Source organism: Pelecanus crispus, chromosome 13, assembly GCF_030463565.1.
Source record: "Pelecanus crispus isolate bPelCri1 chromosome 13, bPelCri1.pri, whole genome shotgun sequence".
NCBI lineage: Eukaryota > Metazoa > Chordata > Aves > Pelecaniformes > Pelecanidae > Pelecanus > Pelecanus crispus.
In genome coordinates, this window is record NC_134655.1 from 1,425,646 (window position 1) to 1,445,715 (window position 20,070).

General features: G+C 46.0%; 2 protein-coding genes across 2 annotated transcripts; one reads left to right on the forward strand and one right to left on the reverse strand.

Moving 5' to 3' along the window:
* Positions 1 to 373: 373 nt before the first annotated feature.
* NSDHL (NAD(P) dependent 3-beta-hydroxysteroid dehydrogenase NSDHL) lies at positions 374 to 10,344 on the reverse strand. Its single transcript, XM_009492554.2, has 7 exons — positions 10,324 to 10,344; positions 7,798 to 7,959; positions 6,770 to 6,916; positions 5,227 to 5,355; positions 3,090 to 3,232; positions 1,447 to 1,549; positions 374 to 709 (listed from the first exon to the last, which is right to left on the reverse strand). The coding sequence occupies exons 1-7, from the start codon at positions 10,342 to 10,344 to the stop codon at positions 374 to 376; spliced, it is 1,041 nt and encodes a 346-aa protein (XP_009490829.1).
* A 474-nt stretch (positions 10,345 to 10,818) lies between these two features.
* Positions 10,819 to 18,933, forward strand: LOC104026129 (centrin-1). The gene is made up of 6 exons (XM_075720771.1): positions 10,819 to 10,906; positions 12,952 to 13,157; positions 14,713 to 14,871; positions 17,125 to 17,253; positions 17,958 to 18,095; positions 18,844 to 18,933. The coding sequence occupies exons 1-6, from the start codon at positions 10,819 to 10,821 to the stop codon at positions 18,931 to 18,933; spliced, it is 810 nt and encodes a 269-aa protein (XP_075576886.1).
* Positions 18,934 to 20,070: the final 1,137 nt, after the last annotated feature.

Here is a 20,070-nt window from a genome sequence, read left to right on the forward strand (position 1 = left end):
AGAAGAGGCGGCTGTTATCACCAGAGCAACAAAACAGAGGACAAGGGTGGAGAGAGAAGGTGAAGGAATGCTGATGTGCTGGGCTGGGACTGAAGAGGGCACAGCAGGGTGTTTATTCATAGTCCATAGGGTTCAGCAGCAGTTTCAAAACAAGAAGTCACATCAAAGAAAAGAACTGTTAGCACAGCTCCTACGCTGAGTTTTTTTCAACCCAGATAAAGCCGTCTTGATAATGGTGAGGAGGAGGAGGGACTTCAGGAAAACTCCCTGTTCCAGAGAGTTAGTGACATTTCCTTCGGTGTTCACGTTAAGATGCCAAAGCAATTACAAAAATCAAGTAGGAAAAAAAAAAAAAAAATCCATCTAGGACTTCTCAGGCCTTAGCCCGGCGTAGGTGGGGGTAGCTCTGCAGAGTCCTGTCTATTGCTTCATCCAAGCTCACCACTGGTTTGTAGCCCATGTCTCTTTTGGCCCGTTCACAGCTATAGTAGTGAAACGTTCCAGCTAGTGCTACCCGCATCGGGGTGAAAGTGGGTTTGATGGTGACCAGTGGACTTAGCAGCCACAGCACTAGAGACAGGAACAGGGCCAGGTAATATGCCAGCCAGTAGGGAATATGGTACTTGGGAGGATCGTAGTTCAAGCCAGTCAAGATACGGGACATGAAAGCCCAGAAAGGAACTGGTTCATCGTTTGTGATATGAAATGCCTGAAAGAGAGGAAGACAAAAAGCCAGATGACAAAATCATTACGGTTTTCACAAATTTGTCTCTGTGATGGCCCATCTCACGTTCATGCTGAGGAGACTGACATCCCTGACTTGACTGAGAACACATTTTTGTGAGACACTGCTTTGCACCAACCACCTCTGTCTGAAAAGTGATGAACCCCTTCTTTGCTAAGAAAGCCAGCGACTTCTGACACTCCAGAGGTTAAGATTACTCACAAATGGTCAAACAAACTGAATGGCACAACACAACTCAAACACATTAAGGCAGCCTAGCTGTACGTACAGTGCATGCCCGCAGCACAGTGGTGCCATGAAAACCTACCAAAGTTTCTCCTGTTCTGAACTCTATCGTAAAAGCTAAATAACTATGTTTCTTACGTATGCATCTTGGCTGCCCACAATTCTGCCCGGATTTCCTTTCACAAGGATTTTTATAGCATGAAGTTAAAGTACGTCCATACATACGGTTGCGTACACACATGACCCATGCGGTTGCACGCAGCGGTCACCAGATGGGCAACCATTCATTATACCCACAGACAGTAAAAAATGGACCCATTTCTGTGTGCTAGTTCCACTCATCTCCAAGAGAGATGTTCAGTACAGACGAAAATCAGCACGAACTACAGAGCAGACACAGGAAGCCAAGCAAGGCTCGCAGATGAAGTTTGGCCAGGGGAAACCCACTCCCCTCCCCTTTCTGGGTCCTTCCCTACCTTCCCACACAGGGGAGAGTCTTTCTGAAGATTTTCTGCAGCTAGGATGTGTCCATGGACCACGTTTTCCACATAGGTGAAATCTACCAAGTTCTTCCCATCCCTGCGCAGACAAAAGGAAGAAGTTTAGCCCTAGGGCAAGTTAGGCTGAAAATCTGCTTGTGGCAAAAGGAAGGACTTTCACACAAGATATATTTACTCCAAGTTTCCTCTTCTCCCACTCTTTTGTGCTGCAACTTCAGGCTATACCCTGTCAGAGAGATGCAATTGCTACATGTTATTTTGGAGACAGAGGAAAGGCTGTTACTGTCTCAGCTCTTTTGAAGGCCCTCAAAGTTTCCATTCCTGTAACAGTACCATTTTAAAACCTCGCAAATTACCAGGTTTCTGGGTGTTGCAGATTCTACAGGTCTCAGCATCAGCAGAGTGATCCACAGAAGCAGAACAAATAGAAACAGAGTGGTAACTAGCACAAAGAAAGTCACTTAAGGACAAGCTTTCAATTATGAATTTCTTGGCTCATAAAATTCTAACTTAGTCCCTCAAGAAGCCAACTTCAGCCCTAGCTAAAACAGATTTAACCCACTGTGTTAAATCTATTGCTACACAGGTACAGAAAATGGAAATGAATCTGCATATTGCTTTCAAGAGTCCAGCTAAATCAAACAAATGGTTTGTTACAACACCATCACCACACTCATTTGGCCATAAAACCAGTATTGTTGCCATCTGACATTCTGAGAAAGAATCATTTTAATTTTCTACGTTCACGGATGAATGGCTATTTTATTTGCTTTCTTGGAAGGGATATACAGGTCTGTATAGTGGTAGGAAAACTCAAATGAGGAAGGCATGTTTGAGCTGGAAGAGAATGCAGACTTGCACGAAGTGGAAACCTTGAGTGTGTGTAGGTTTGCTGCTCACAGATCAGTTTGAAAGATCAATTCAGAAATGAACTGTAAAGAAGAATAAGAACCAAAAAAACCAAACCTCAACAGCCAAAAACCCACAACCCTATTCCCTTCTTTCCTTCTACCCCAAGCACATATTCACATGTGCACATATACACACAAACCAGCTCTTTGCATGTAATAAAAAACTATGATAAACTGAAGAGCACATTTCTGTTCAAGAGCGTAATACAATCGATAAAAATATCCTTAGTGGTAGCTTCAGCTATTTCTTGGTCTAAAATTTCAGTGGCCCACTAGAAGTTCTGCAAGGCTCAATAACAAGGCAAATATCTTTGATCTTATAATCAGAAATATTAAAACACACATATAGGCTTTCTAATTGCAAGAACCTGGAATACCAGAAGTGTATATTAATTAAATTAACAGCAAGTATGAGTTCTCTCATATTTAAAAGGCCAGCTCTTTAGACAATGCAAAGACAGCTCAAGCTGTGTCAGCTTTCCCCACTGATATTCCTTTTTGCATCATGAACACTTACCACCCGAGTGCATGAGTCCTTAACACAGAAGGATTTTTAAAAAAAGAATCCTGGATCACAAGTGAAAAGTTAAAGAAAAGTGCTTTTTTCCATGCCACAACACTACCAATTGAGTATTATGCCCTTCCAAAAGGGCTTTGTAGGTTCAGCATCAGTTTTAACAAGCTATAAAAAGACTGAGCCTTGCTCACCCAATTATGAACTTCATTTTGCCGCTCTTAGCTGCTTGGATGAGGATGGGAACCAGCTGAGGGTCTCTAGGACCAAATATTCCATGGGGACGAATAGCAGTAGTGAAGAAATTGTTGCCTGGGTCATTCGCACTGAGCACTTCCTGTAGGGAAAAAAAAAAAAGATAACCAAATCAGGGGAGAAAGGCTGGGAAGCAAAATATGGCTTGGCAATATACTCCAAGGTCATCATTAAAGGGGGTGGGCGTTCCCCCATCTCCTTGGGAAGACATCAGTGGAAGAATTACTGTCCACCCATATCTTTACAAAGGATCCCTCCTTTGTTCCCATCTCTTCTCCCACTTTAATGAGACAACCAGACAAAAATCTGTTTTCATTACTGAACGCTTAATGAATTGACAGGCAAAGGAAAGGAACTCTTCGCCTCTCTCATTTAAAACCACAGAAACCAGAGGAGCTTTGAAAGTTCCTCCACTCCATGAATTCTTTATGGACATGTTGGGGAAAAGAAGGACACTAAGCAATTCAATCTCTGTCTCTCTCATCAATCGGTGGCAGATTTCCATCATGGGCCTTCTCGACCACATTCAGAAGGGGTGATCCCATTTTCCCAGCAGCACCAAGTGTTAAGCAGATTTAGCAAGGCATCTTTGAAGAAGATTTAATTCTATTGGGAGTTTCCAAACAACGCATTCTACTCATTTTTAACAGCTGCTGGATTTTCTATTAAAAATATGTATACGTACAAATGCAGTGCATACAAATAAACACTGAATACTTTCACTGTTTCACCCAAAACAAAGGCATAGTTACAAGCACATTGGGCTAGACTTGCTACTCATAAGCTTCCACTTTATTAGTCCACTTTACTGCAAAGTGGTTATGCTTGCGAATGAACAGGTGTTTTTATGCTGCATTTTCAATTAAGCTCTTTTCAAGGCACATAAGAAAAATTCTTAAAGGCTAATACTTGACTTTAGAGGACACACTGCCAGCTTCAGTGGGGAAGCAAGTCTAAATTCTTCTTGCACAAAAAGCATAGATACTTTCCACGACTGAAATGCAAGCCGCTGAACAAAGTTTGAAAAAATGTTTGTTTGCTTTGATTTAAAACATTGCAATACCATATTTTAACCACAAATACTGCAGCATTAAGAATCTGAAATAGAACAGATACTGGTGATCTGCAAATGTCCAAAGCAGTGGACATTCAGACGTAGGGGAAATTTTTAGACCTTTTTTAACAAGAATATTTTCAGTATCCGGCCAATAGCATTAGCTTACAACATGCTATTAGGCTGGCATGCTCCTTAACTCGGTCCACATCTCCATCTCATCTCCTCCTTCCCCAGTGACTTGTTCACAACCACAACTGTAACTTCAGGCTGCAAATCAGGCAGATGTGGTTCTGAAACAGCCTTCCAGTAGGAGCAGAGAAGGCAAAAAAGTCCCCTCAGCTGCTCTTAAAACAAAGCTGGATCAGTTAAGAAATGGGATTATCACATGGCTTTTGCAACGAAAGCGACATCTCTGCCAGTTCTTTTATTCTTTCTCTAGAAACAACCTCTGTAGTGTAATGCACTATTTCACTCAACTCACCTGGTAATTTATGTCACAGCTTTATCTTATTCTCTACTTCGGAGTCTCACCAGCCAAGGAAGACCTAACTGAGTACCTATGTGTTTGGACTGCTAGACAGCTGCTAGGAAAGCGTCCCCTGGACCAACGCATCAGCATGCCTAGGGAAAAGGATGCGGGTCACTCGCGAGAGACGCAAGCAGCAGCCGCCTGCCACACCTCTCCGTAACAGAACAAATGAATCCAGAGCTCACTAGCCTCCATGCTGAGAATGAGAGGGCTAAAATCTGACAGATTTGTCTAAAAGAAGGGACTTTTCTATCTCAGTTATACTCTGAAAACTCTGGCAGGCATTGCTACCTATGCATGTTTCTGCGCAGATATTCTCTGCAACTGTTAAGAACAAGAGACTTCTTTTTAATGAAAGAGAGATTCTGGAGAACAAGAGAGATCTGTTCAGTCCTGAAGAGTCTGTTGTGTCCCCTAGGGCATGCCCTACTTTTAGAAGGGCAGTTTTAAGCATCGAAAATAACAATGTTAACCATATGATGACAAATACCTTCTCCTGTAGGATCTTCGTCTCTGTGTAATAGTCGATAGGTTTTTTTGCATAAGGGAGATCTTCTGATCCATTCTTTATGTCTGTGCCCTCAAAAACTACACTGGCACTGCTAGTTAACACCAGTTTCTGCAATAGATGTGACAGAAAACAGTTGTGTAAAGCCGAAGACAAAAGGGCCATTATTTACAAAGGCTGAGTAAAGACAATAATAATGTTTAATCAACTAATTCTACAGATAATAAATGAAGTCTAGAAGAACATGGGCTAACAGAAGGTGATCTAAAACTGCAGGTAAGAAAACTCCCACTCTTTTAATTGACTCTGTCACATTGTTTAGTGCTACCTAAAGAAGATTAAAACATTTCAACAAACATCCAAGGCAGCCAGTCAAGGGGAAAACATCTCTAGGAAAATCAGAGTGCCCACTTGGCTTGGCACATTTTAGCACTTAACACGCAATGAGTGTTTTTAAGATATATTTGCTCATCTTGATGATATCACTATCACAGTAGATTAAACCAAAAAAGAAATCTTATCTTGGATGGTTTTGTGGGATAAAAACATACCCTAGTGGATTCAAAATAGGAAGTCAGTGATATATTTGAGTAACCAGAAACATGTGGTTTTAAACAAGATCGACATTGTAATAGAAAGGTGACTAGACCCAACAAGTTCCAACAAGACTTAACGCCTTGCTCTGCCAGAATCCAGACTAAGCCTGAGGGTAAGCACCACATGGCCCATTTCCTACAACAGCTTATTATACGAGGGGGGAAAAAAAACCCAATAAACAACAAACTGTGGGGCTGGGAGCCCTATGTGATAGACATCATTTCATTCTAAACATCACCACTTCCATATTTGTACACAGACGCTGCGCAAAATGCACGCTTTGGAGGCAACATCTCTGCCCAGAATAAGCAAGGGATCTTCACATGCATTGTGCTTAAAATTTTGCTAAGAATTTAAATGAAAACTCGTGTGATATCAAAATAGCATAAGGAGAAAAAAAAAAAACCCAAAACAAAACAAAAAACTTGCCTGAACAGCAGCCTGGTTTCCTCTGGCTCTTTCTTTTGTGGGCAAATTACTTTCTAAACCAAATTATACTGAGATTATGGCACAAGTGCATTCCTTCTCATTCTGTGTCACAGAATTCACATAGGTAATAGATGCCATGAATACTCCCACTGCTGGAAAAGCTATCTTTAGAGCTGCCCCCTTATTAAAGCATGAGAGAATCCACTTGTCAGTCGTGGTTCTCCCGTGGGTGATTCCCAGACGTCTAGTAGGACAAATTTTAATGGATGCTTTTCCTGCAGTCAGGAAGACTGCAATGTGTACGCTTTCTGTGGCAAGCACGGGCTGAGCTTACACCAGACACTAAGTGGGAGACCAACAGTCTCTCTCTTCTACTAATTTTCACGGAACAAGTAGGAATTCAGTACCTCAGAGACCTTTGCCCCTCTATCAAAGCAGACTTAAATTGGTCGATGCTGCGGTCGTTATAAAGTCACATCAGCGTCTTTTCTACCCTTACCTGCACTCCAGCTTCTTTGCAGGCTTCAATGACTGCTTTGGTTCCCATAAAATTCACCTTATAAAACAGTTCCCTGTTGTCACTTGAAGGTGCTGGTGATGCACAATGAAATGCCACTGACACACCTTGTAAAGCTGGGAGCAAAGCCTAGAAGATACATAGCAGGAGACAGCAATGAAGCAACAGCAGTAGTGTCTACTCAGGACAATAAAAAAAAGGAAGGAAACAAAACAGAGTTCTTTTTTCATGGAAACAAAACTGCTAAATTTGAAGTCACGTCCCTTCCATAAAGGATTAGCATCCAGGATCTTCACAACGTCCTCTCCTTCTTGCTAGGCAGGAAAGCTCTAAATCATCTTTTCTTTCCAGAGAGGAACGTGGGAACTTTCTGAGACCAGGAGGCTATCTAGACTTAACTAATTGGAATAGTCTCAAGTGCAGGTACGAGACTCAAAACTACCTGGAGACAGGAGTTAGGAAACTCAGCAAGCAGCAGGTTTAACAGCCAACAGCACCCCACGGCACTGTCTGTCTTTGAGATGACTGTCATAAAGCTCTGAGACGTGACACTTTACACTGGGGGGGCAGAGGGCTCTCCACAGTGCATGCAAGTGCTTTTGCCAAGGCTCGTGCACATCTGAGTTAAGGCAAGAGGTCTTAGCGTGCCTTAACTGTTAGGAATAATGTATTCTGCCGTTCTCAATTATCAACAGTGACTGTAATTAGACTGTATATCTAGGCTACCAGTAATGCAAATCATAGTACAGAAACAAGTTCTGTTCTTGTCAGCTTCAAGGAGACGTCAAGTATATTTCTTTAAATGTTCTGGAAGAGGGTTCCAAAAAAACTGCTGAGGCTACTGACTTCACAGGGAAAGGTTGGGGGGCATATCTACGTACCCTTTTACAACCTGTGCAATGCCTTCAGGTGTTCTAGTGCTTCAGGCAAGGCTCGCTAAGCTGACAAATATTTATTTATGCAGACATCCTTTCTATCTACCCATGTCATGTACTGTTGTTAGTCTGTACCTCTTTGTCACAGAGGTCTCCCAGGAAGAACTGCACTCCGTCATTGTCAAATCTCTTCTGAATATCAAACACATTCACCGCGTAACCCTTCTCCAGGAGCTGCTCCACCATGTGCTGGCCTAAGAATCCTGACCCGCCGATCACCGTACATTTCTTACCAGCCTGCAGAGAGAGGGAGAAAAGCACTTTAGCAAGCAGATGTACGGCAACAAACTGCGCAAGTAAACTGATCTGGACTTCCTGAGATCTTAATGTGCTGGAATTTTGCACAACTAGCCAGTAGCTAGTTTAATTGAAGGAGTCTAAATTCAGATATCAAAAGACCCTTCATTACGTTTGTGCTATTGCAGTAACTTAAAAGTTCAGACATGCTAATGGTCCACACGGCTCACATGCTGGTCGATATTTGGCAGGACTCTGCCTCGTAACCAAGTGGCTCACGTAGTACGGAAGAAAAAGAGGACTGGCTCCGACAAACTGCCCTGATGGTAACGCAAACAGAACCTGCTTCAGCCACGCGGCACAGATAATTCAGAATATGAAAACTGTCACCATTAGCAAGGACAAACCCATTTCCAGAGCATGTGCAACATAGGCTTCTCCATGCCAAGAAAACAATCAGGTAAAGGCAAGGCTTACCCTTTTTGACTAACTAGTCATTAGCTCTTTCTTTCTTTTTTTAAGCTTTTTAAAATCAGTGGCTAGCATTACTAATTAACAGATTCCGGTCTGGTCACTTGTCTAACTGGACTGAGCCTGAAGACCTTACCGCCAACACAGAACGTACAAGCAACGAGTCTGAGGAAGCTTTTGTACAAAGAATGCTCTGTCCCGGTTGGAAATAGATTTGCTCCTTATTGTTGCTACACAAACCCCCACCTCTGCAGTTATACTATCGAGCTGAAGGGAATTTTAACCCAGTGAAACCACACAAAGACGACAATTGTTCAGAAGTTTCTAAGTACTACGTCCTTAAACAAACGTTCTACTGCAAAGTGTCAATTATCCACAGCAGAAATTAGAGTTCACTGCAGTTGCTCAGTTACATTAAGACGTAAACAATTATTTAGAATGGTGCATGCAAAGTACGGTCTGATTAAAATAATTAAAAAAAAGTTGTAATGGGTTGGCCCAGTGGTCTATTTGGTTTTGACAGTTGCAAGAGAACAGACGATACAGAAAGAATACATGAGTCTACGGACTCTCTGCAGCTCACTCCTTGCACTCCCCCACTACAACAGTTTTGCATTTGCTTTACTCATCAGCTTCCTGATCCTCTTAGCTCAATCACATCCCTCCCCTCTGCGGCGTCCTCTCCCTGTTGAGGGGTCTAGCCTTTTCAGCTTCTCCTCAAAAGCCAGTCGCTCCGTTCCATCGATATTTTCACTTGTCCTCCCCTGTACCCTTTCTCATTCCAGTGTGTTCTTCATAAAATGAGAGCACCTGAACTGCGCACTGCACTCAGATGTGCTGAACCACAGCTTTACAGTGGCAGAATGACGCCCTCTGTCTGCCTCTGAATATCAGAATCATTTCCAACCAGTACGGATCAGACAGGCCAGGTTTTTCTGTATGAAAGTTTTCCACTCGCCCAAGTAAAGGACAGTATCCTAACTGGTGATGAGAAGCAGACTACTTAAATAACCTTTAGTACGCATTTACAATACGCAATACAATCTAGTATACCCACCTCTTGGGAAAGTACTAAACGAACCAACTCAATGACAGAATCAGCGTAACTGCAGCTAACAGTGCTGCACCTGGATTAATGAGCTGTTTTAAAAAATGCGGGTAGAAAGCCAGGCTACACATGATTATATCGATTTTAGGATATGGATTACTACCTATCTAGTGTTGTGCTGTGAAGATACAACAGCTTGTTCATGCTGTCTAACATGATGCTACATTGGGTTTGTTTTTTTTTTTTTGTTTCTTTGTTTCCTGAATATCTGAGATTCACTGGTCTTCCACAAGCTCAGTATGAGTTAATAAGAAAATATTTCAGAAGGTAGAAATTTCTCTATAAACAAGAACCACAAGTAATGCAGCAGAACAGCTTAATAAATTGTACTCCTAACAGTAATGTCCAAACATTTCTCCTAGCTAAGCAAAATGTTACTCTTTCCGTATTCTAACCTCCTGTATTCAACGCAGTTATCGTAGAAAGAGGTTACAACGGTCTAGTAGATCTCAGGGACCTCAGCTGGGCCTTTATCTGCACTACAACACAGAATAATGTTATAAGGCATATAGGAATGATCCTGGAGTAATTAAATCTCCAGACCAATCGATTTGGCAGCACTGAGAAAGCCACTGGTGCTCTTGGCAGAGGTGGAGCATTCCCGGATCTCTTTGGAACAAATGGCAGCAAATGATTCCTTGGAAAATAACGTCAATATCTCTAGAGTTAGTATTAATGCAGGAACAGTCTCATGTCTTCCTGGGTAATGTTCAGAAGAAATATCTATGAAAATACATTTCTGCAAGACAAATCTTCATAAAGCATCATTTAAGTCCTTAGCTTACCAATCTGAGGCGTGCGGCCATTTCTCAGATGATTCACTATCAACCTGATTCCTTTAAAAAAGGAGAATATTATTTTATTCACAATACAATACTTTACCTAAGCATGCCATTAACACAAAACCAAACTTTTTTTTAAAAACACGTTTCTAGTTATAGAAAGCAAGGTTTGAAGCCTTTATGCCAAAGCAGAAGCATGAAAAGAGTGAGCTAATTCTCTCTGCCCTGCTGAACAAAATAAGCAGTACAAGAGTTACACTGACATCAAATAGCTCTCTCAAAGGCATAATTTTAATATAATAAAATACCCTTGATAACAAAGGCACCATCTTATTTTAGCTAGTATTAGCTTCATGCACTTCCTTTAAGTCTGAATATTTATACTCCAAATAACATGAACACAACTGCAGCTTTTGGCAATGTCCTCTTCAAAAATAGTTGCTCAAGGGTGTTAGGAACAACAAAATAAAACCGAAGTTCAAGCATTTCAGCAGCACCATGCCCGCCTGTTCCACAGCAGCAGACACAGCATGGAAGAAACGCCAGCACTCACTGGTGCCCATCAGCAAAGAGAGGGGAGCCAGTGGTGAGATTTTCCAAGTTTTCACATCACAGGCTGTTGATGCCACCAGTTTCATTAAAACACGCTCTTCCTCCCAGCAATAGCAAACAAAATTCCCAACTCAGCTGGGATCCGACTGCGTGGGGTATAATTGAAAGACAGAAAAAGACAACATGCCTATTTAGGTCTGTTCCCAACATAAAGACAAGCTGCACACAAAGACTTCTGATGGCTTTACGGTGACTTTAAACCATCACTATGACAAAGTACTGCTTTAGAGGCTGATTTGATTCTCCTTATTCCGAGCCAGTGCTTCCCACTACCTCCAACCATCCATGTGCTGAGATGCATCAAGGCTATGACTAGCTGAAAATTAATCATTTTCTGCCTGCGGTGGTTTTCAGCCAGAGCAGCTCTCTGACCCATCTCACTCCATGAACGGTGCCAAGACAACTGGATGAGATCCAGGAACAGCTACACCAACATTGCCGTAAAATTCATAGAATCATAGAATCGTCTAGGTTGGAAAAGACCTTTAAGATCACCCAGTCCAACCATTAACCTACACTACCAAGTCCACACTAAACCAATCAAGGGTAGACTAGACTAAACCATATCCCAAAGTGCCACATCTGCCCGTTTTTTGAACACTTCCAGGGATGGGGACTCCCCCACCTCTCTGGGCAGCCTGTTCCAATGCTTGACCACCCTTTCCGTGAAGAAATTTTTCCTAATATCCAATCTAAACCTCCCCTGGCGCAGCTTGAGCCCATTTCCTCTTGTCCTATCGCTGGTTCCTTGGGAGAAGAGACCAACACCTGCCTCACTACAACCCCCTGTCAGGTAGTTGTAGAGAGCGATCAGGTCTCCCCTCAGCCTCCTCTTCTCCAGACTAATTATCACAGGACCATGCCGCACGCAAGCCAACACATCTGTTGGACTGGCTCACTCTGCAAGCCACACAGTTTAGCACTCTTTGTTTCTCATTTTTCTGAAAAGTGCTTTGAAATGGCAAGGAAAAAGCCAAAACCAGGCAGGCCTGGTGCCTGTCCAGCCAGGAACACCAAGCTGGCTTGAAAGTATGGGCACAGGGTGACCCACCCTCCACTTGCCCCCTCTTCTACGCCCCCATCTCCCTTGACGCAGGCCTTGCCCCTCTCCAAAACGCAATTTATGAACTGCTCCATCTCCAGTTGCCCCCGGCTCTTTCAGCCCCGCCATCCCAAGCCCCCCCCTCTTCTCCCACCGCCCTCCACCCCCCCCCAGCTTCTCCCACCCGCCGCTTTCCTCACAGGCCGCTACAGCCCGCCCTTCCTCACCCCCCAGCCCCCCTCACAGCCCTGCAGCCTCCCCTACCCCCGCACCTTGGCCCCCAGCTGCCCACCCCCCAACCTACCCCCCCTTCCCCCCCAGCCTGCCCCCCCTCAGCCACCCCAACCCACCCCACCCCTCAGCCCCCCTCACAGCCCTGCAGCCTCCCCTACCCCCGCGCCTCGGCCCCCAGCTGCCCACCCCCCAACCTACCACCCCTTCCCTCACAGCCTGCCCCCCCCAGCCCCCCTCACAGCCCTGCAGCCTCCCCTACCCCCGCACCTCGGCCCCCAGCTGCCCACCCCCAACCTACCCCCCCTTCCCTCACAGCCTGCCCCCCCTCAGCCCCCCCAACCCACCCCACCCCCCAGCCCCCCTCACAGCCCTGCAGCCTCCCCTACCCCCGCACCTCGGCCCCCAGCTGCCCACCCCCAACCTACCCCCCCATTCCCCCCAGCCTGCCCCCCCCCCAGCCCTCCTCACAGCCCTGCAGGCTCTGCCGCCCCCCCCCAAGCCCCCGGGGCCTCCCCCATACCCCCGGCCCCCTCACAGCCCCCGGCCCCCCTCACCCGAGCCCCCCCGCTCACCGCCCGGCCGGCGCCCGCAGCCCGCCCTCGGCCCCAGCCCGCCAGCGCCCGCGGCTCCGCCCCCGCCTCCCGCCCGTCCCTCCCGCCCACCAATCAGAGCGGGCGCTTCCCGCAGGCCCCGCCCACTCCGCCGGCTCCCGCCCCTTCTCCCTGGGCTGAGCATCGCGCTAGCCGGCTATCGCTCGCTGATTGGCCCGCGGCCGCCCCCCTTCGGCCAATCGCGTTGGCGGAAGGAGGAGAGGCGCTTCGCCCCGCTCAGTCGCCTCTTGGATCCGCCCCCGCCAGGTGCTGGCCAATCACAGAGCCGCTCAGGGTGGACACCCAGCTCACCCAGCCCAACCAGCAGCCCGACACTGCCAGGGCCAACACTGAACCAGGTAAGGGCAGAGCAGTAATTAATGTCATGTTTCCTGGCTTGGTGCTGGATTATTTTTTAATGAAAGTAGAACCAGGAATCACTAAGGTTGGAAAGGATCTCTAAGATCACCATTCCAACCATCAACCCAACACCACCATGCCCACTAAACCATAGAATCCTAGAATCGTTTAGGTTGGAAAAGACCTTTAAGATCACCCAGTCCAACCATTAACCTACACTGCCAAGTCCACACTAAGCCAATCAAGGGTAGACCAGACTCAACCATGTCCCCAGTGCCACCTCTGCCCGTTTTTTGAACCCCTCCAGGGATGGGGACTCCCCCACCTCTCTGGGCAGCCTGTTCCAATGCTTGGCCACTCTTTCTGTGAAGAACTTTCTCCTAATTTCCAACCTAGCCCTCCCCTGGCGCAGCTTAAGCCCATTTCCTCTCGTCCCATCGCTGTTCCTTGGGAGCAGAGCCCGACCCCCCTCCCTGCCCCCTCCTGCCAGGAGCTGCAGAGCGATCAGGTCTCCCCTCAGCCTCCTCTTCTCCAGGCTGAACACCCCCAGCTCCCTCAGCCGCTCCCCACCAGCCCTGTGCTCCAGACCCTGCCCCAGCTCCGCTGCCCTTCCCTGGCCACGCTCCAGCCCCCCAATGCCCTCCTTGTGCTGCGGGGCCCAAACCCGCACACGGTACCCGCGGCGCGGCCTCCCCAGTGCCGAGCCCAGGCCACGATCGCTGCGCTGCTGCCGCGGGCCCGGACGCTGCGGCCGCCTCAGCGCTTCCCGCGCCCGGCTCGCCAGCAAATAGGAGTGGCGGTTGCTATGGCAGCGGCGTCGGGCATTAGCCAATGGGAAGGGGCAGTATTGAGTCTCGGCCTGCCAGGCCTGGAGGCGCCCCGAGGCAGCGGCCGCTGGGATGGTGAGTGCGGCCCGGCCCGGCCCGGCGCGGCGCGGCGGGAGGGGGCCTCGGGCCCTGCCCTGCTCAGCTCCGCTCCGCTCCGCTCCGCTCCGCTCCGGCTTCCCGGCGCCACGGCCGCGGGGCCGGCCTCTGTCAGCCCGGGGCCGGCCTCTGTCAGCCCGGGGCCGGCCTCTGTCAGCCCGGGGCCGCGGTGTGGGCTGGGGGCTGAGGCGGCCGCTGTCCTAGGGGCCTCAGCCGCCCTTCCCGCGGCGGCGGCCTGATCCCCCTTTGCTCTTAGAACCGTAGAATCGTTTAGGTTGGAAAAGCCCTTTAAGACCATGCAGTCCAACCATTAACCTACACTACCACATCCACATTAAACCAATCAAGGGTAGACTAGACTAAACCATGTCCCAAAGTGCCACATCTGCCCGTTTTTTGAACCCCTCCAGGGATGGGGACTCCCCCACCTCTCTGGGCAGCCTGTTCCAATGCTTGACCACCCTTTCCGTAAAGAAATTTTTCCTAATTTCCAACCTAAACCTCCCCTGGCGCAGCTTGAGCCCATTTCCTCTCGTCCTATCACTAACTACATGGGAGAAGAGACCAACACCCACCTCACTACAGCCTCCTTTCAACCTCTCCTTTCAACCTCTTGTGTTGCTGTGCCAAGGCTTCCAGCTTTAAGAAGCCCTCGCTGGGAGCCGCGTCCCAGAGGAAGAAAGCGGGTCCCAAGCTGGAGCTGACCGAGGAGCAGAAGCAGGAGATCCGGGAGGCTTTCGACCTGTTTGACACAGACGGCACTGGGAGCATAGACGTTAAGGAGCTAAAGGTAAGAATTTTCCTACTGCTAAAAGCACAGTTCTGCTGAGGTTATAAAGTAATAGGGGTATAAACACCTAAATGGCCTTAAACAGGAAAGGAGATCCCCACCCCCCAGCATAAAACCTTGTTGTCAAGAGGTACCTTTTTCTCTTTAATTACAGCTCTTTACTGCTGTTATCAGGTGTACTTCAGAGCGAGGCTGGCCAAGCTACACTGATGGTTCTGTATTTTCTGTAGTCTCCTTCTCTGTTAGCAGAACACCAAAAATGGTTTGTGTGGCTGAACATGAGCCAGCAGTGTGCCCAGGTGGCCAAGAAGGCCTACAGCATCCTGGCTTGTATCAGGAATGGTGTGGCCAGCAGGAGCAGGGAGGTGATTGTGCCCCTGTACTCGGCGCTGGTGAGGCTGCACCTGGAATGCTGTGTCCAGTTTTGGGCCCCTCAGTACAAGAAGGACATTGGGGTGCTGGAGCGTGTCCAGAGAAGGGCAACGGAGCTGGGGAAGGGTCTGGAGCACAGGGCTGGTGGGGAGCGGCTGGGGGAGCTGGGGGTGTTTAGCTTAGAGAAGAGGAGGCTGAGGGGAGACCTGATCGCTCTCTACAACTACCTGAAAGGAGGTTGTAGTGAGGTGAGTGTTGGTCTCTTCTCCCATGTAGTTAGCGATAGGACGAGAGGAAATGGGCTTAAGCTGCGCCAGGGGAGGTTTAGGTTGGAAATTAGGAGAAAGTTCTTTATGGAAAGGGTGGTCAAGCATTGGAACAGGCTGCCCAGAGAGGTGGTGGAGTCCCCATCCCTGGAAGTGTTCAAAAAACGGGCAGAGGTGGCACCTGGGGACATGGTTCAGTCTGGTCTACCCTTGATTGGTTTAGAGTGGACTTGGTAGTGTTAGGTTAATGGTTGGAGTGGATGATCTTAAAGGTCTTTTCCAACCTAAACGATTCTATGATTCTGTGATTCTGTAAGAAGGTGGTGGGTTTTTTTCCCCTCTTACGCGTTGCTGAGGATTGCACGCTTTGTGAATTATGTTATCCAAGCTATGGAATACGCCAGTGTTACTCATCTTCACGCTTTTATTTACTGCAAAACACTTTGGGTCCCTCCCCACCCCTGTGCTTTGGGCAGAATAGTAATCAATAAATCAGGACTTCTTTTGCTTTCAGAATTTGCCCTTCCTATTTGCTAGCTGGACGTCCATATTACTTAAGACCATAGGGATTAAGTTAACTGAAGACCACAGACCTGATTTCAAACTTGCCACTTGTCCCTTTATCAGAGGAGGAAAAAGGAAAGTGCGTCGGTGTGCATGCCTGTGTCTGCAAGCAAAGCCATGCTTGGATATGCTGCTTGTAGGAGTGTTGTCAGAAAGGCACACAAAGGGTTTGAATTGGGTTTTCCCAACATTGATTGAAAAAGATTCTTGTCACTGGAATGAAAAATTAACTGATTTAAGTTCCCTGTGGTCTACCAGCTTAAGACTTTCCATGTTTGTGCCATCAGATCAGGTTGTTAGAGTTCAGTGGAGTTGCAGGTGTGATGGAAGCTTCTTTCACACAGACACTTGTCTTGAAGTTATTGTGTTGAGACATTTCTGGGTCTTCCATTTAGCCATCTTGCTTACAACAGGGCCTGTAATAAGGGGGTTTTTTTAATTATTATTATTATTCAGGGTCTTGTTTCTCATTGCAAAGGGAATACTAGTAGCAATTCTCCTGACAGGAATGGAATAACATTCAGTTTTCCAGTGGCCTTGGAAATTGCTATCCACAGCACTGTGTGATAGTTTGGGATTTTTCCTTAAAAATACTAATCATAGTGGGACTCTTTTACGTTCTGAGTGCCCATCAAAAGAATTTTAAAAAGGATATACCAAAACAGGTATGCTAAGACTTTATAAAATAATCCAAATTTTCTCAGAGAAAATATTTCTCCCCAGACTCTGCTATATAGCCTTACCCCCCAAATTTTTGCCAGTTCTGAGCTGGGGGCGGTGGGTGCGATGGTAAGAATGTGTTTAGGAAATTTCTGAATTAACTGAAGGCCAGCCCCAGGATGTGAACGGTTGCGCGCCTGTTTTCTGCATCTTGATGTGCCCTTGTGTGTAGAGAAGCTTTGCTCTAAGTCTGCCCCTTACCTTGCTGTTTTCCTTGAGACGCAGAATGCGTGTTTTAAACATGATATGGCATAAAGTTCAACTTTGTTTACCCCCTGCAGTTTTGTTGATAGTTTTGTATGATTTATAAAGATTTTTTTTGTCCTTACAGGTGGCCATGAGAGCACTAGGGTTTGAACCTAAAAAAGAAGAAATCAAGACAATGATATCGGATATCGATAAGGCAGGGACGGGAAAAATCAGCTTCAATGACTTCTTGGTAGTGATGACGCAGAAAATGGTATGTAAATTGTAAAGTGCAAGCAATTTGGAAAATGGCTGAGTGCCTTTCATCTCCTTTTGGTTTTTGTGGAAGATGAAAGCACTATTTTAATCTTAACACCAAAATACATAGAAGTTAGAATTGCAAGACAGGGACTACCCTATCTCATTTTTCAAGGTAAGGTTGAAAGAATTATGTCATTAACAAGTTTCTTTAGCAAACAATTTTGTGCGTGTGTGTGAGAAAAGGGAAAAACTGACATCAAGATTTTTGTCACAGAATAAAGCCAGGTCCAGCCTGCAGAAAGCTGTTGGGAGTATAGGTGTGTGACATGGTTGACTGTGTAGCAATGCAATGTATTTTCTTTTCTTGAGTTTTAAGATATTTACAGATGAAATCTCTGGTGTTAAAAATCTTAAACCATGTTGAGTGAACCCAGATATTTAACCGTGGAAGATCCTGACACTGAAATCCCAAAGACATCTGGCTAGCTATGAAGGAAAAAAAAAATACCCTGAAACCCTGGGGTTCAGGAAACATCGCTGTGTCTCTGTGTCTCTTCAGCTTTTGCACATGTACTTCCTGCTGGCTGGGCTGCTTTAAATTTGCTCCTAACAGAGCTTCTCAGTCTTTCTAATGCTTGTCTTCTGTAACTTGATTTTGAGTGTTACCTACAACATAACCACTACTTTTTTCCTTAAACATATGCTTACTTCTTTAAGGCTGAAAAAGATTCCAAAGAGGAGATTCTCAAAGCTTTCAAACTCTTTGATGACGATGAAACCGGCAAAATCTCTTTCAAAAACCTCAAACGTGTCGCCAAAGAACTGGGGGAGAATCTCACAGATGAAGAGCTGCAGGTTTGTACCTGGTACATGAAACCGTATTGTACGCAAACACTCGCTGAGTTGAGTAGTCACAGAATGTTCATGTATCACTTGGTTTCGTATTTATGTTCATTTAAAACCCTTGTAAATAGTCACAGCCTAATTCTCCTTCTGTGTGGAGAGCTGAGCCACCTCTCTGACTGGTCTGCTAAGCGCTAGAGCTAGCAGCGAGGCGAAGGAATGGGAATCTCGCAGGAGGGGACGGAAGCCCTCTCAGGGTCAGCTTTCAGGTAAAGGCAGCAGTCTCTCAGTTTCAGGTGCTGTCCTCTAGCGTCCTGTGGGATCTTTGCACTTGAACTGTTAGGAAAATCTGCCCCCTCTCCTGGCAGAAATTGAAGAGCTGCCGTCAGTTCGCTATTGGGAAATGGATTCTGAGGCCAAAGATGGGTTAAGCATGCATGGCTGCCGAAATTGCGTAGGTAGAATTGGACTTTTATGGAGTTATGGTGATGTAAAAGGAACAACTCTGCTCCAAGCACTTTGTTTCTTCCAGGACAGTTATAATACAACATCTTCTATACAGATTTTTGTATAAATATATATGAAAACATATTGGTGTCTAATTCAGTAAATACTTTGTAGCATAGTAGGCCTGATGTTGAGCTGACACTGTCCCCTCTGATACAATTTACTAAGAAGTGGTTCTAATTCTGAATGAATCCGATAATTCCAATCCTAGTCTAAATCTGCATCTAATGTCTGAATACAAATATCTTTTCAGGAAATGATCGATGAAGCAGACAGAGATGGGGATGGGGAAGTGAATGAGCAAGAATTCTTGCGGATCATGAAGAAGACCAGCCTTTACTGAAACAGGATTTTATTTCTTTTTGCACATGTGTATATAGGTTTGGTAGGTGCCTCACTTTTTTACAATCTCTTATTTCTTTTGAGACAGAAGAAAATAGAGGTCAGTATTTTTTTTAAGTGGATGATCTTAAACTTGATTTTGTGGACAGTTACCAACTGCTAACCCATTTACATGTAGCAACGTGGTTGCTCGTTTGTGCTCGTAAGATGTTTACGCTCGTCCTTTTTGATACACAAATCACATTTTTCAGGGACAGATCCTCCTCTGACTAAAAACCATGTGTCAAACGATTATGATTTGGTGAAGAGAGGACTCAAAACCAGGTAGCGTAGATCTCTGTTTCCCAGCAGTTGGAAGTTTTTGGTTTAACGTCTTGGTTTGGGCCCAGCTATAGTGAACTCTTTATATGACGTATTTGCAGGAATCAGCTTTTTATACTCCATCTTAGGTGATTACCCCCGTCCCCCTTTTTTAGTATGTTCTTTAAACTGGGAAAAGAAGTAAATAGACTGCTGCAACTTACTGCTATTGAGTTCACCTGTTTAAAGAAATCTCTGCAAAAGAAGAGGGAAGTTACCAGTGCTGCTGCTGAAAGCTGTGTGTTTGCAGGAATGTTCAGCGGCTGCAGATATAAGATTGTATTTAAAATAAAGCGTCTTATTTTAAGCTGTCAGAGTTGTGGAAAGAAGTATAGAAAAGGAAAGAAACATACAAAAATACAAACAAATCCGCTGGTACAGCCTGCCCTCTGATCTGCTGACAAGTAACAAAACAGCTCTTCCAGACACTTGAGGAGTTTCAAGTATGAAGTTTTAACTGTGAAGTCTTCAGCAGGGCCCTGGATACTAAATGCTTCACTCCAGAGGCAGCGGCTACAGCAGAGTCTGTCTGGGAAGCGGTGTCCGTCTGAGGCAAGAGCGGAACTGAGGAATGGCTTTTGCCTTGTGTTGGAAGGGAACAAGCCCACGGGCCCTTGGGCTACTTCTGTTTGTTCCGCCGGCCCCTCTGGTAGCCTCCCTCTCTGCCGCCAGGCAAGGCAAGGCCACATCCCTCCTTTCCAGAAATCCGAACGCCGTCCTGACTCCGAATCTGATTTATTCCTTTGCGATTCTTGCAGTCTCTTGTGCCCCTGTATGG

Excerpts from the sequence above, each read along its gene's own strand:
- NSDHL (XM_009492554.2), bottom strand. The coding sequence starts at position 10,344 with ATGGCCGCACGCCTCAGATTG. Across the intron at positions 7,960-10,323 it reads TGGCCGCACGCCTCAGATTG|GCTGGTAAGAAATGTACGGT; the intron begins GTAAGCTAAGGA and ends CTCTCTCTGCAG. Across the intron at positions 710-1,446 it reads ACTCTCCCCTGTGTGGGAAG|GCATTTCATATCACAAACGA; the intron begins GTAGGGAAGGAC and ends CCTCTCTTTCAG.
- LOC104026129 (XM_075720771.1), top strand. The coding sequence starts at position 10,819 with ATGCCCGCCTGTTCCACAGCAGCAGACACAGCATGGAAGAAACGCCAG. Across the intron at positions 13,158-14,712 it reads CAGGGCCAACACTGAACCAG|GCTTCCAGCTTTAAGAAGCC; the intron begins GTAAGGGCAGAG and ends TGCTGTGCCAAG. Across the intron at positions 14,872-17,124 it reads TAGACGTTAAGGAGCTAAAG|GTGGCCATGAGAGCACTAGG; the intron begins GTAAGAATTTTC and ends TTGTCCTTACAG.